Source organism: Somniosus microcephalus, chromosome 14, assembly GCF_052327205.1.
Source record: "Somniosus microcephalus isolate GS21.2 chromosome 14, FLI_Smic_1.0, whole genome shotgun sequence".
NCBI lineage: Eukaryota > Metazoa > Chordata > Chondrichthyes > Squaliformes > Somniosidae > Somniosus > Somniosus microcephalus.
This window is the reverse complement of record NC_141000.1, coordinates 75,643,748-75,656,325: the sequence shown is the minus strand read 5'-3', so window position 1 is coordinate 75,656,325 and position 12,578 is coordinate 75,643,748. Positions and strand designations below refer to the sequence as shown.

General features: G+C 43.8%; 1 protein-coding gene across 1 annotated transcript in view; it reads right to left on the bottom strand.

Moving 5' to 3' along the window:
* The window catches only part of f5 (coagulation factor V), a 130,503-nt gene extending 126,912 nt beyond the window's left edge, over nt 1–3,591 (bottom strand). Inside the window, exons 1-3 of the mRNA XM_086006708.1 lie at nt 3,356–3,591; nt 3,002–3,096; nt 2,701–2,823 (exon numbers count right to left, since the gene is read on the bottom strand). Of these exons, the coding sequence (XP_085862834.1) occupies nt 2,701–2,823; nt 3,002–3,096; nt 3,356–3,483 (346 nt within the window). The 5' untranslated portion in view covers nt 3,484–3,591. The remainder of the gene's footprint in view (nt 1–2,700; nt 2,824–3,001; nt 3,097–3,355) is intronic.
* Nucleotides 3,592–12,578: the final 8,987 nt, after the last annotated feature.

Sequence of the window (12,578 nt, the reverse complement as noted above, 5' to 3'; positions counted from 1 at the left end):
GCTGTTCTACTGTTGCCTTTATTGCCTGCATTACACATCTCTGCCATTGTCTTATGCACCTCTGAAGGAACAGAGTCTGGCACCATGCACTTTGAAATAAGTTATTGTCATTTAGTTAAAAAAAGGTCAAAGCTATGTTTGCGACTATCCAGATTGCTCTCAAATCATTCTGTGTTGTGGTTAATGCCTCATCCTCTGACTCTTTTCCCACTAACTCAGGGGTACCCGAGAACTCTGTCCTCCCTCTCATTGTTTAATCCTAGCCACTCTTGTTGATGTTTCCATTCTACGTTCATCAACTTCCTTTCATGGCTGAATCACTGCATCGTCATCTATTCCATACCCTTCAACGGGGCAGTAAAAATCTTGTTTCTTTCAATTCTTCAAAGATACAGTTTTTTCCAAGACGGTTTCGTCAAGTCTCTCAAGATGAGCCAACAGCTACCAGTTCGACGTTTTATGTCTCCACCATTAGTCTTTCTTTATCTATCAACATTCTTAATGTCACCTAATCACTACTTCCCAATCCCAGGTGGGTAAATGGAGTGGAGGTGCAGATCAGCCGTGATCTGACTGAATGTCCGACTCCTGTTCCTATGTTCCAATCTCAGCTTTTCTTTTTGCCTGTTCAATATTGGTGGTGCCCTGCACTATGCACCTTGGCCTAACACATGGATTTCTCAATAAAGCTTAAAACAAAACAAATATTGTAGAAAGGTGATTAGTACATTTGGAAATTATTCTGCCTGACAAACAGTGTTCCCTGCTACCTTTGTACTTGTTTCCGTAAATGAGTTCTATTTAAATAATTAAGCTGCATTGGGAATCAAAAAGTTCTAATTTTATTGAAATGTTACATTTAAAATGTGTGTTTACATAGATTAAAGCTAGTTATACACAATTGCACAATTTTGCTCGCAGTGTTTACTGGTTCACGGTTCAACATGGTTAGTGGACTTCTGTATGCTTTATTCTTAGCTTTATAAATTAACTGTCAGTGCACATAATGTTGAATTAAAATGTTCCAATAGCTTTGATGTTTTTACTGAGTATAAGCCGTAATAAAACACTACCCAAGGTGAAAGTGAAACAGAAAAAGGAAATTAATTTATATCTGAACAAGTGATTGCCGAGTAATTTTAAAATTCTATTCTTTTTATCTTCTTTCCCACAATTTTCTTTTCTCTCTCTTGAAGGTATTGACTCATAACAGCTGCTGCATGCCCTTTGATTCCTCACTCAAGAAGCAATTTTTCATGTGTGAGCCCAGACAGTGAGTGTTAGAAGACTATTCAAATATGGACATATGAAAGCCGAACCCGATCTTGTCCTTATCTGATATCAACACACACAAACTTTCCAGTACTGGATAGCAATAAGGAGCAGGAAGGAACCATGAATGATTTATTTCATTATCCCAGAGGCACTAAGGCCAATTGCAGGGACACTATTGCTGACACAGCTAAGATCAGAAACCTCTGCTATTTAAAAATATAACTATTAGCAACCTTAATTATTTAAAAAAAATTTTAGCCTCAGAATGTCTATTCCTAATGAGGTAGAAATCAGGTGTAGTACCGGTGGAGGATTTGCTGGGTTGAGTTTGCATATCACGGGGACAATACACTCTTGAGGGTCGAGACCATTTTGTGATGGTTACTGGGCTTTATCAGGGCAGGGGGACACGACAGACCTTGGCTATATGGGCAGGCAGTTGTAGAGAGTTGGGCCATTGTCTGTAATCAGGTTTCAGGAAGAATCAATTCCCTTCTTATGTTGGTCTGCATTCTGCTCCTAGTTATTCATGAAGTGGGGAAGGGGTTGTAAGGACTTGTATCATTTGGATCACCAAGAAGGAGCCCTTGATTGCTTGGTCCTTCCAAGCACCAGGCAAAAGGTAACAGATATCATCTGTGCATGTGTCTCACTAAAATCAGAGTTCCATTTGGCTGTGTGCTACAGGTGCTTTCCAGTAAGTATGCCCAGTAGAAATTGGATCAAATGTGAAGGCATTGTGAGGTGAGTGGCGGTCTTTGTGATCTCCTGGATGGCTGCTCAGTGGAGCGAGTGCAGGAAGCTGACTATAATATGCCATTCTGAGTGCAGCCCCTCCATGAAGGACAGATAAAATGTGCAAGGTGTGTGATATTCCAGTGACCTCTGGATTGTGTTCACACGTTTTTATTTCCAAATAGTGAAGCTGAAAAGTAACAGAAGATGGGCCAAGTAATTATGTCTACCTGTAAGCCTTGTCTCTATTCAGTATCTCCAGTAAATATTACATAAAAGATCAGGAACTCACCATGGTGGTGGGGGGGGGGGGGGGAGGTGTAGAAAGGAAATCAAGGCCATCAACGCCTGAGGGATGACTGGATGACTCCACTGCACCACTCTAGCAACTTATACTAGGCTTCGTGCTTCAAAAGAGCTAGATGCACACAATATCCACCCTCCAGTTCTGCTTTTTGTATCAATGAATGTAACACACAGCTTCAGTGGTTTTCATAGGATGGGAGAATCTGGCACTACTTTGAAACAATACACGTTTGCATACCCGATAGAAGCAGGTTCCTCACAATGAAAACTGTAAATAAAATCTATTAAATTCAAACTGTTGAAAAATAAATCACTGTTTTGTCCTTAAAAATAAACTCCGAGAGAGATCTCGACTTACTGCACTAGAGTTAAATCCAAACTTACCGTCAGCTGATTTCCCGCTGGAGATTCCCTGTGGTCGAATGTTGAAAGGATAAGCTGCCTTATTCTTGAAATGGATTTTTAAAGTATCTCCTACTTCTGCTCGCAGAGTGGGGCCCAGTAGACCTGTAACAACCCCCCACAAAGGAAAATGAAAGATAATAAAAGCAAATCATAACCAGAACATAAACGTCTTCTCATCTGTCTTTCAACCTTAGGAACTAGTAACCACACAGATGATTCAACTCGAGCATCGCTTGACTGTTCCGTATTACATTTGATTTTATATTAAAATAATAGTTACCTCTCCACTCTGGGCCAACTTTTTCTCTGGTAAAATCAGAGTCATGATACTCCTTGTAAACGACCTTTTGATATGTTTCTGTTGCAGCAGACGAACTGAAAATACACAATTTCAGAAATATCTTAGTTTAGTCTTAAAAGGGTCAAACAACTAATTAACACCACAACCGCAAAGATTGACACGATTTACAGTAATGATTTTTTTTTTGGGGGGGGGGGAATCAAACCACTAGTTGATATATTTCTACAAGTTTACAAGAGTCATAAAAAGTAGACTGACAGATAAGAAACTGTAATTTTTAAATAATTTTTCAGTGTCACGAGAATTGGATGTTGTCTAAATGTGGGTTTGAACCTTTCTCCTCCACGCCTGGAATAAACCCAGTCAATTTCCACAGCAGCCACATGGTGCAGCCTTTCTGCCGCCAGTCCCCGGTGTATTAGAGATGAAATGAGCAGCAGGAGTGTGCAGCAGCGCTTCATTGCTTCACCCGCGCTTCGTAAATCTCCGTCCACAATGTCCACCAACTTGCCCCGTTTTATTTGAAATCTGACGTGCGCCTTCCGGACTCTGTGCCCTGGGAGTTAGAGTCTATCGATCTCTCCATCTCCACCACATCTGTAACAGAACATCAAATAACAAATCGTGCCAACAACACACACACACCCGCCACAAGGCTTTAGGTAAACACTGGCCCGGTGAGTTGAATTTCCGTCATAACTTCGGCGCAACATCCGTACATACCCCGGAGAAATGGCGCAAACACGGATCGGGAGAAGCCCTTCGGAATTAAAAAATACTAGGTGGGGCTGTCAGAAACACGTTTTATAAACTTTCATTTTAATCAGCTATACGTTTTAGAGTTCTGACGGAAGGGTCATCGACCTGAAACGTTAACTCTGTGTTTCTCTTCCCACAAATGCTGCCTGACCTACTGAGTGTTTCCAGCATTTTCTGTTTTTTTTAAATACATTTTAAAGTTCTGGGTTTAGCCCATTCTCAACCCGAGCAAAAAGACTCAGGAAAATGCGATGGGAAGCGCTGCGAAGGCGCTGGTGCCTCATTTGCATACGATTACCATGCCTGTGCCTGTTCCAGGCTCAAGAGTGCCACCCCCTTGGGCAACCCTCGGATATACCCAGGCAACGTAAAGGGTGCCAACACCCGGCATACATCATGGGGCACCTCCTCTTGCCCTTGAGAAATATGCAACCCCGGGCAAACCACCCCTTATATTGGCCCAAAAATTCGGGTCGGGGGCTTCCCGCGGGTGCAAGCCCCCGACCTGCACTTACTTTGCGCGCCGGCAGTTGAGCTCTGGGCTCCCGTGGAATTCCGCTCCGGGGCCTGCTCCAACTCCCGGCGCACTGTGCTTGCGTGTCCCAGGGGCGTAGCAGACGACACAAAGCTGGGTGGGAGGGTATGCTGTGAGGAGGATGTCGTGAAACTCCAGCACGATTTGGACAGGTTGAGTGATTGGGCAGAAACATGGCAAATGCACTATAATGTGGATAAATGTGAGGTTATCCACTTTGGTGGCAAAAACAGGAAGGCAGATTATTATTTGAATGGCAATAGATTGGGAGAAGGGGAAGTGCAGAGAGACCTGGGTGTTATTGTGCATCAGTCGCTGAAGGTAAGCATGCAGGTGCAGCAGGCGGTTAAGAAGGCAAATGGTATGTTGGCCTTCGTAGCAAGAGGGTTCGAGTACAAGAACAAGGATGTCTTGCTGCAGTTGTACAGGGCCTTGGTGAGACCACACCTTGAGTATTGTGTGCAGTTTTGGTCGCCTTACCTGAGGAAGGACGTTCTTGCCATGGAAGGAGTGCAGCGAAGATTCACCAGGCTGATACCTGGGATGGCAGGAATGACGTATGAGGAGAGATTGGGTCGATTGGGCTTATACTCACTGGAGTTTAGAAGATTGAGAGGGGATCTCATCGAAACCTATAAAATTCTGTCAGGCCTGGACAGACTAGATGCAGGAAGGATGTTTCTGATGGCTGGGGAGTCCAGAACCAGGGGTCATAGTCTAAGGATAAGGGGTAAGCCATTTAGGACTGAAATGAGGAGGAATTTCTTCACCCAGAGAGTGGTGAACCTGTGGAATTCTCTGCCACAGAGGGCGGTGGAGGCCAGTTCATTAAGTATATTCAAGAAAGAGTTGGATATATTTCTTAAGGCTAAAGGGATCAAGGGATATGGGGAGAAGGCAGGGACCGGGTACTGAATTTGGATGATCAGCCATGATCTCATTGAATGGCGGAGCAGGCTCGAAGGGCCGAATGGCCTACTCCTGCTCCTATCTTCTATGTTTCTATGTAGTTAGTGCGATGCGTCCCCTGGGATCACGTGAGCCATGGGCAGCCAATCAGAGGAGGGAAAAGCCCACTCATAAGATTGACAGGAAGACCTGTCTAAACTTATGAATATACGGGCCCCAAAATAACAGTAAACCTTCAAATAATTTTTTTTTTAAATCACACTTTTTAAATAAACTATAAATTACATTAAATAACTATTTTAAACAATAATTTAAATTTTTGAAAAAAATAATTTTATAAAAAAACAGGGCTAAAAATAAACTTACCTTGCTTTAAAGTATTTAAAAATAATAAACCTGTGGAAAAAATGTTTTAATTTTAATTAATTTACCACTTACCTTTTAAAATGCAGGCCTTACGCCTGGTTTTTACATTTCTAAAATCTAAAGACTTACCCTCACGGAAAAACCTGTAAAAAAAACGTAAGTTCAAAGCGCACGCGCAGACTCCTGCGTGCACGCGTTCGACCTCTGAACCCCTTCGTTCAGAGGAACGGAAGTGCCAGTTTCCCGCGCATGCGCAGTGCATGCAAGAAACCGGCACTTCCATCGGGCCCACGCGCGACTACCCCGTGCGTACTCACGCGTTGGGACCCGAATTTCTGGGCCATTATATTATAAGCAGAGGAAAACCACCCATATATGATGATGAAACAAAATTGTTTACATTGCTATTAGATTATTAAAGCAATTACAGCACATGTTTCTGAGTTTTTTCATCCAACAGCAAGAATTAATGTTTAACTCACCCACTCCAGCTGTACAAACATTTTGCTTCCCAAAAGATTTGGAGATTAGGTTGTGTCCGTCGGTCTTTCTCTCCCCGCTTGACAGCCTTGGTCAATACAATACTTTTTTTTAAGTTTTAAAAAAATGTAAAACTTTAGTTGAAAACCTACTCACATTCATCGCTGAGTTTGTATTCAAATCATTAAAAAAAACTCAAACTGAAATACTATTACACAGAAAGACACAATTTGATCTTTCCAATGAGAAAAATAAATAGTAGATAGTTGGGCATTCAGAAATATTTAGCTCTCACTGAATTAAGCTTTTGATCATCATTTTCTAGCTTCTTCTTCAAAATCAACCACAGGTCTGCTATCAGTGCTGTCTGCCTATTTCTGTTTCTCTCTTTTTTCATTTCCATTGGTTGTAATGGAAATGAATTTTGGGCAGTTTCTATGATGGGCAGCCAATCTGCAACACTAGATCTACACATGGCAGCAAGTTGAAAATCTACCCACTCAATATTAGCTCTAACGGAATTAAGCTTTTGAATATTTTCTAACTTCTTCTTCACATTAGTTTTGGAAAGCAACCAAACAGATACTGTTACAGTTCAGATGGAAGGTCATTGACCTGAAATGTTAACTCGGATTCTCTCTCCACAGATGGTGCCTGACCTGCTGACTGTTTCCAGGATTGTCCAGCACATACGCCTAAAAGGAAAAGGCTCCACTTGTGTAGTTAGGTCAACAAATGAGGTAAGATACTGTATAAAGCTAAAAGAGGCTACACAAATGCAAAGAAAAGTGGAAATCCAGCAGACTGGGAGAGCTATAAAAACAATAAAGGGATATAAGTAAAGTATTAAGAGCTGTAAGGTGGAATATAAAAAGGAACTTGCAAGCGATAATAAGGACAATAGTAAAAGTTTTTAAAATAAATATATTAAGAGAAAGAGAGTGGCTAAGGGAAATTTGGGCCTATTAAAAACACACAGGTGATGCGGTAATTGAAAATAAGGAAATGGCAGATGTTAAATTTTTTTTTAAATCGTTCCTGGGATATGGACGTTGCTGGCAAAGCCAGCATTTATTGACCATCCCTAATTGCCCTTGAGAAGGTGGCCTTGAACTGCTGCAGTCCGTGTGGTGATGGTACTCCCACAGTGCTGTTAGGAATGGAGTTTCAGGATTTTGACCCAGCGACGATGAAGGAACGGCAATATATTTCCAAGTCAGGATGGTGTGTGACTTGGAGGGGAACTTGGAGGTGGTGGTGTTCCCATGCGCCTGCTGCCCTTGTCCTTCTAGGTGGTAGAGGTCGCGGGTTTGGGAGGTGCTGCCGAAGAAGCCTTGGCGAGTTGCTGTACTGCATCTTGTAGATGGTACACACTGCAGCTGTGGTGCGCCGGTGGTGGAGGGAGTGAATTTTTAAGGTGGTGGATGGGATGCCAATCAAATGGGCTGCTTTGTCCTGGATGGAGTCGAGCTTTTTGAGTGTTGTTGGAGCTGCATTCATCCAGACAAATGGAGAGTATTCCATTACACTCCTGACTTGTGCCTTGTAGATGATGGAAAGGCTTTGGAGATTCAGGAGGTGAGACACTCGCCACAGAATTCCCAGCCTCTGACCTGCTCTTGTAGCCACAGTATTTATGTGGCTGGTCCAGTTAAGTTTCTGGTCAATGGTGACCCCCAGGATGTTGGTGGTGGGGGATTCAGTGACGGTAGTTCCGTTAAATGTCAAGGGGTGGTGGTTAGGCTCTCTCTTGTTAGAGATGGTCATTGCCTGGCAGTTATGTGGCACGAATGTTACTTGCCACTTATCAACCCAAGCCTAAATGTCGTCCAGGTCTTGCTGCATGCGGGCATGGACTTCTTCATTTGGATTTTCAGAAAGCATTCGATAAGGTGCCACACAAGAGGTTATTAAACAAAATTACGGCTCATGGGATTGGGGGTAATATACTAGCATGGATTGAGGATTGGTTAATGGACAGAAAACAGAGTAGGAATAAACGGATCATTTTCGGGCTGGCAGGCTCTAACTAGTGGGGTACCGCAAGGATCAGTGCTTGGGCCTCAGCTATTCACAATCTATATCAATGATTTGGATGAGGGGACCAAATGTAATATATCCAAGCTTGCTGATGATACAAAGCTCGATGGGAATATAAGTTGTGAGGAGGATGCAAAGAGGCTTCAAGGGGATATAGACAAGCTAAGTGAATGGGCAAGAACATGGCAAATGGAATGTAATGTGGAGAAATGTGAAGTTATCCACTTTGGTAGGACAAATAGAGGAGCGGAGTATTTTTTAAATGGTGAGAGATTGGGAAATGTTGGTGCTCAGAGGGATCTGGGTGTCCTTGTACACGAATCACTGAAAGTTAACATGCAGGTACAGCAAGCAATTAGGAAAGCAAATGGTATGTTGGCCTTTATTACAAGAGGATTTGAGTATATGAGTAAAGACGTCTTACTGCAATTATATAGAGCCCTGGTGAGACCACACCCACACCTGGAGTATTGTGTACAGCTTTGGTCTCCTTACCTAAGGAAGGATATACTTGCCATAGAGCGAGTGCAATGAAGGTTCACCAGACTGATTCCTGGGATGGGGAGATTGTCCTATAAGGAGAGATTGAGTAGACTAGACCTATATTCTGTAGAGTTTAGAAGAATGAGAGGTGATCTCATTGAAACATACAAATTTCTTACAGGGCTTGACAGGGTAGATGCAGGGAGCATGTTTCCCCTGGCTGGTGAGTCTAGAACCAGGGGTCACAGTCTCAGAATAAGGGGTCGGCCATTTAGGACTGAGATGAGGAGAAATTTCTTCACTCAGAGGGTGGTGAATCTTGGAAATTCTCTACCCCAGAGGGCTGTGGATGCTCAGTCGTTGAGTATATTCAAGACAGAGAGCGATAGATTTTTGGATATTAAGGGAATCAAGGGATATAGGGATACTGCAGGAAAGTGGAGTGGAGGTAGAAGATCAGTCATGATCTTATTGAATGGCGGAGCAGGCTCAAGGGGCCAAATGGCCTACTCCTGCTCCTATTTCTTATGTTCTTATGTTCATTATCTGAGGAGTTGCGAATGGAACTGAACACTGTGCAATCATCAGCGAACATCCCCACTTCTGACCTTATGATGGAGGGAAGGTAATTGATGAAGCAGCTGAAGATGGTTGGGCCTAGGACACTGCCCTGAGGAACTCCTGCAGCGATGTCCTGGGGCCGAGATGATTGGAGTCCAACAACCACAACTATCTTCCTTTGTGCTCGGTATGACTCCACATCCAGTGGAGAGTTTTCCCCGATTCCCATTGACTTCACTTTTACTAGGGCTCCTTGATGCCACACTCGGTTAAATGCTGCCTTGATGTCAATGGCAGTCACTCTCACCTCACCTCTGGAATTCAGCTCTTTTGTCCATGTTTCAACCAAGATTATAATGAGGTCTGGAGCCAGGTGGTCCTGGTGGAACCCAAACTAAGCATCGATGAACAGTTTATTGCTGAGTAAGTGGCACTTGATAGCACTGTCGACAACACCTTCCATCACTTTGCTGATGGTTGAAAGTAGACTGGTGAGGTGGTAATTGGCTGGATTGTATTTGTCCTGCTTTTTGTGGACAGGACATACCCGGGCAGTTTTCCACATTGTAGGGTTGATGCCAGTGTTGTAGCTGTACTGAAACAGCTTTGCTAGAGGTGCGGCTAGTTCTGGAGCACAAGTCTTCAGCTCTACAGCCGGGATGTTGTTGGGGCCCATATACTGTATCCAGTATACTCAGCCGTTTCTTGATATCACGTAGTGTGAATTGAATAGGCTGAAGACTGGCTTCTGTGATGGTGGGGACCTCAGGAGGAGGCTGAGATGGATCATCCACTCAGCACTTCTGGCTGAAGATGGTTGCAAACGCTTCAGCCTTGTCTTTTGCAGTCGCATGCTGGGCTCCGCCATCATAGAGTATGGGGATGTTCATGGAGCCTCCTCCTCCCCTTAGTTGTTTAATTGTCCACCACCATTCATGACTGGATGTGGCAGGACTGCAGAGCTTTGATCTGATCCGTTGGTTGTGGGATTGTTTAGCTCAGTCTATAGCATGCTGCTTCCGCTGTTTAGCATGTATGTAGTCCTGTGTTGCAGCTTCCCCAGGTTGGCATCTCATTTTGTGGTACGCCTGGTGTTGCTCCTGGCATGCTCTTCTACAGTCCTCATTGAACCAGGGTTGGTCCCCTGGCTTGATGTTAATGGTAAAGTGAAGGATATGCCGGGCCATGAGATTACAGATTGTGGTGGAATACAATTCTGCTGCTGCTGATGGCTCACAATGCCTCATGGATGCCCAGTTGTGAGCTGTTAGATCTGTTCTGACTCTATCCCATTTAGCATGGTAGTAGTGCCACACAACCCGATGGAGGGTGTCCTCAGTGTGAAGATGGGACTTAATCTCCACAAGGACTGTGCGGTGGTCATTGCTACCAATACGGTCATGGACAGATGCATCTGTGACAGGTAGATTGGTGAGGACGAGGTCAAGTTCACCACTTGCCACTGGCAACTGTGCCCTTCAGGACTCAGCCAGCTTGGTCAGTAGTGGTGCTACCGAGCCACTCTTGGTGATGAACATTGAAGTCCCCACCCAAAGAATATTCTGTGCCCTTGCTACCCTCAGTACTTCTTCCAAGTGGTGTTCAACAGGGAGGAGTACTGATTCATCAGCTGAGAGTGTGTGGGAGGTGTAATCAACAGGAGGTTTCCTTGCCTATGCTTGACATGAAGCCATGAGACTTTATGGGGTCCGGAGTCAATGTTGAGAACTCCTTGGGCCACTCCTTCCCAACTTATACCACTGTGCCACCTCCTTTGGTGAGTTTGTCCTGCCCGTGGGACAGGACATACCCAGGGATGGTGTTGGAAGAGTCTGGGATGTTGGCTGAAATGTATGATTCTGTGAGTATGACTATACCAGGCTGTCGCTTGACTAGTCTGTGGGACAGTTCTCCCAATTTTGGCACAAGTCCCCCGATGTCAGTGAGGAGGACTTTGCAGGGTCGACTGGGCTGAGTGTGCCTTTGCCATGTCCAAAGCTGGTGCTGAGGTTGATGCTAGGTGGTCCGTCCGTTTTTTTTATTATTGTTGTTTTCTGTAGCGGTTTGGTACGACTGAATGACTTGCTAGGCCATTTCAGAGGGCAGTTAAGAGTCAACCACATTGCTGTGGGTCTGGAGTCATGTATAGGCCTGAAATAAAGAGTAGATTGCCTTTCAAAAGCTAGGCTTTATTAACCTTAAAAAACCAGCAAGTACATGTTGAGCACCCAGTCTCAACCAAACTGTAGAAAACTGAATTTAAGATGGCCACCACAGGTCACATGGAATCAACTAACCAATAAGTTTACAGCATATATCTCAAGGCAGGAAAACAGGCAACCAATTACAATGCTTCTTATAAAACAAGAATAATCACCACATTCACCCCTCCTTTTAAAATATACTTCAACCTAGGTAGCCTTTACAGTTTACAATTAGTTATTTATGACTAGAGCAATACATGTATAATGCCTTCAACAATTTTAAAATTTTACTATTAAATTATTAATTATTTTAAAAGTCCATTTTTAATCGGTCGACCGGATATCTTGTTCGTGTCGACCTTCTTAGCCTTGGTGGAGTTCCTTGCCCTCCCACACCAGGAGACACAGAAATATCTTCTGCAGGGAGGCTATCAATATCCCGATTATCAACAGTTTCCGGATTGGAAGTCCCATTAGAAGGTAGACTGGAAGGGTCATGAACATCCATCGGGGGCAGACTAAGAGAATTGTAAGTGTCTGCAATAGGATTGGAAATGTTTGTAGTATCTGTGACGACATCAACATTATCTGAATTATGGCTATTGTTAATGTCCTCAAGAGAGGGCTGGCCACCACAAGGAGCTAAGTCTTTAACTGAAACCGTACTTTCTTTCCCATCTTGGAATCGAATGTGAGCATATTGGGAATTTGCCTCCAATAGCTCCACCTCCTCCACTAAAGGATCATACTTTGACAGTCTAACATGGCGTCAGAGCAGCACAGGTCCCTGCATAGTAAGCCATGAAGGTACCGAATATCCCGTAGTGGATCTGCGTGGATAGTTGAAGAGCCTTTCATGGGGGGGTCACATTAGTAGCCGTTGAAAGCAATGATCTAATGGAATGCAGGGCATCAGGCAGTACCATTTCCCACTGTGTATTCTTAAGGTTCCGGGATGTCAAAGCCAACATAACTGCCTTCCAGATCACCCCATTGTATCGTTCGCACTGTCCATTACCCTGGGGATTATACGGGGTAGTTCTGCTAGTAGAAATTCCCCGACTCTGGAGGTATTCCTTCAACTGGGAAGACATAAAAGAACTTCCCTGATCCGAATGGATATACGCAGGCATCCCAAAGATGACAAAAAGTTGAGTCAGACATTTAATAACTGTAGCAGCTGATACATCTGCACAAGGAAAAGCAAAAGGGAACCTTG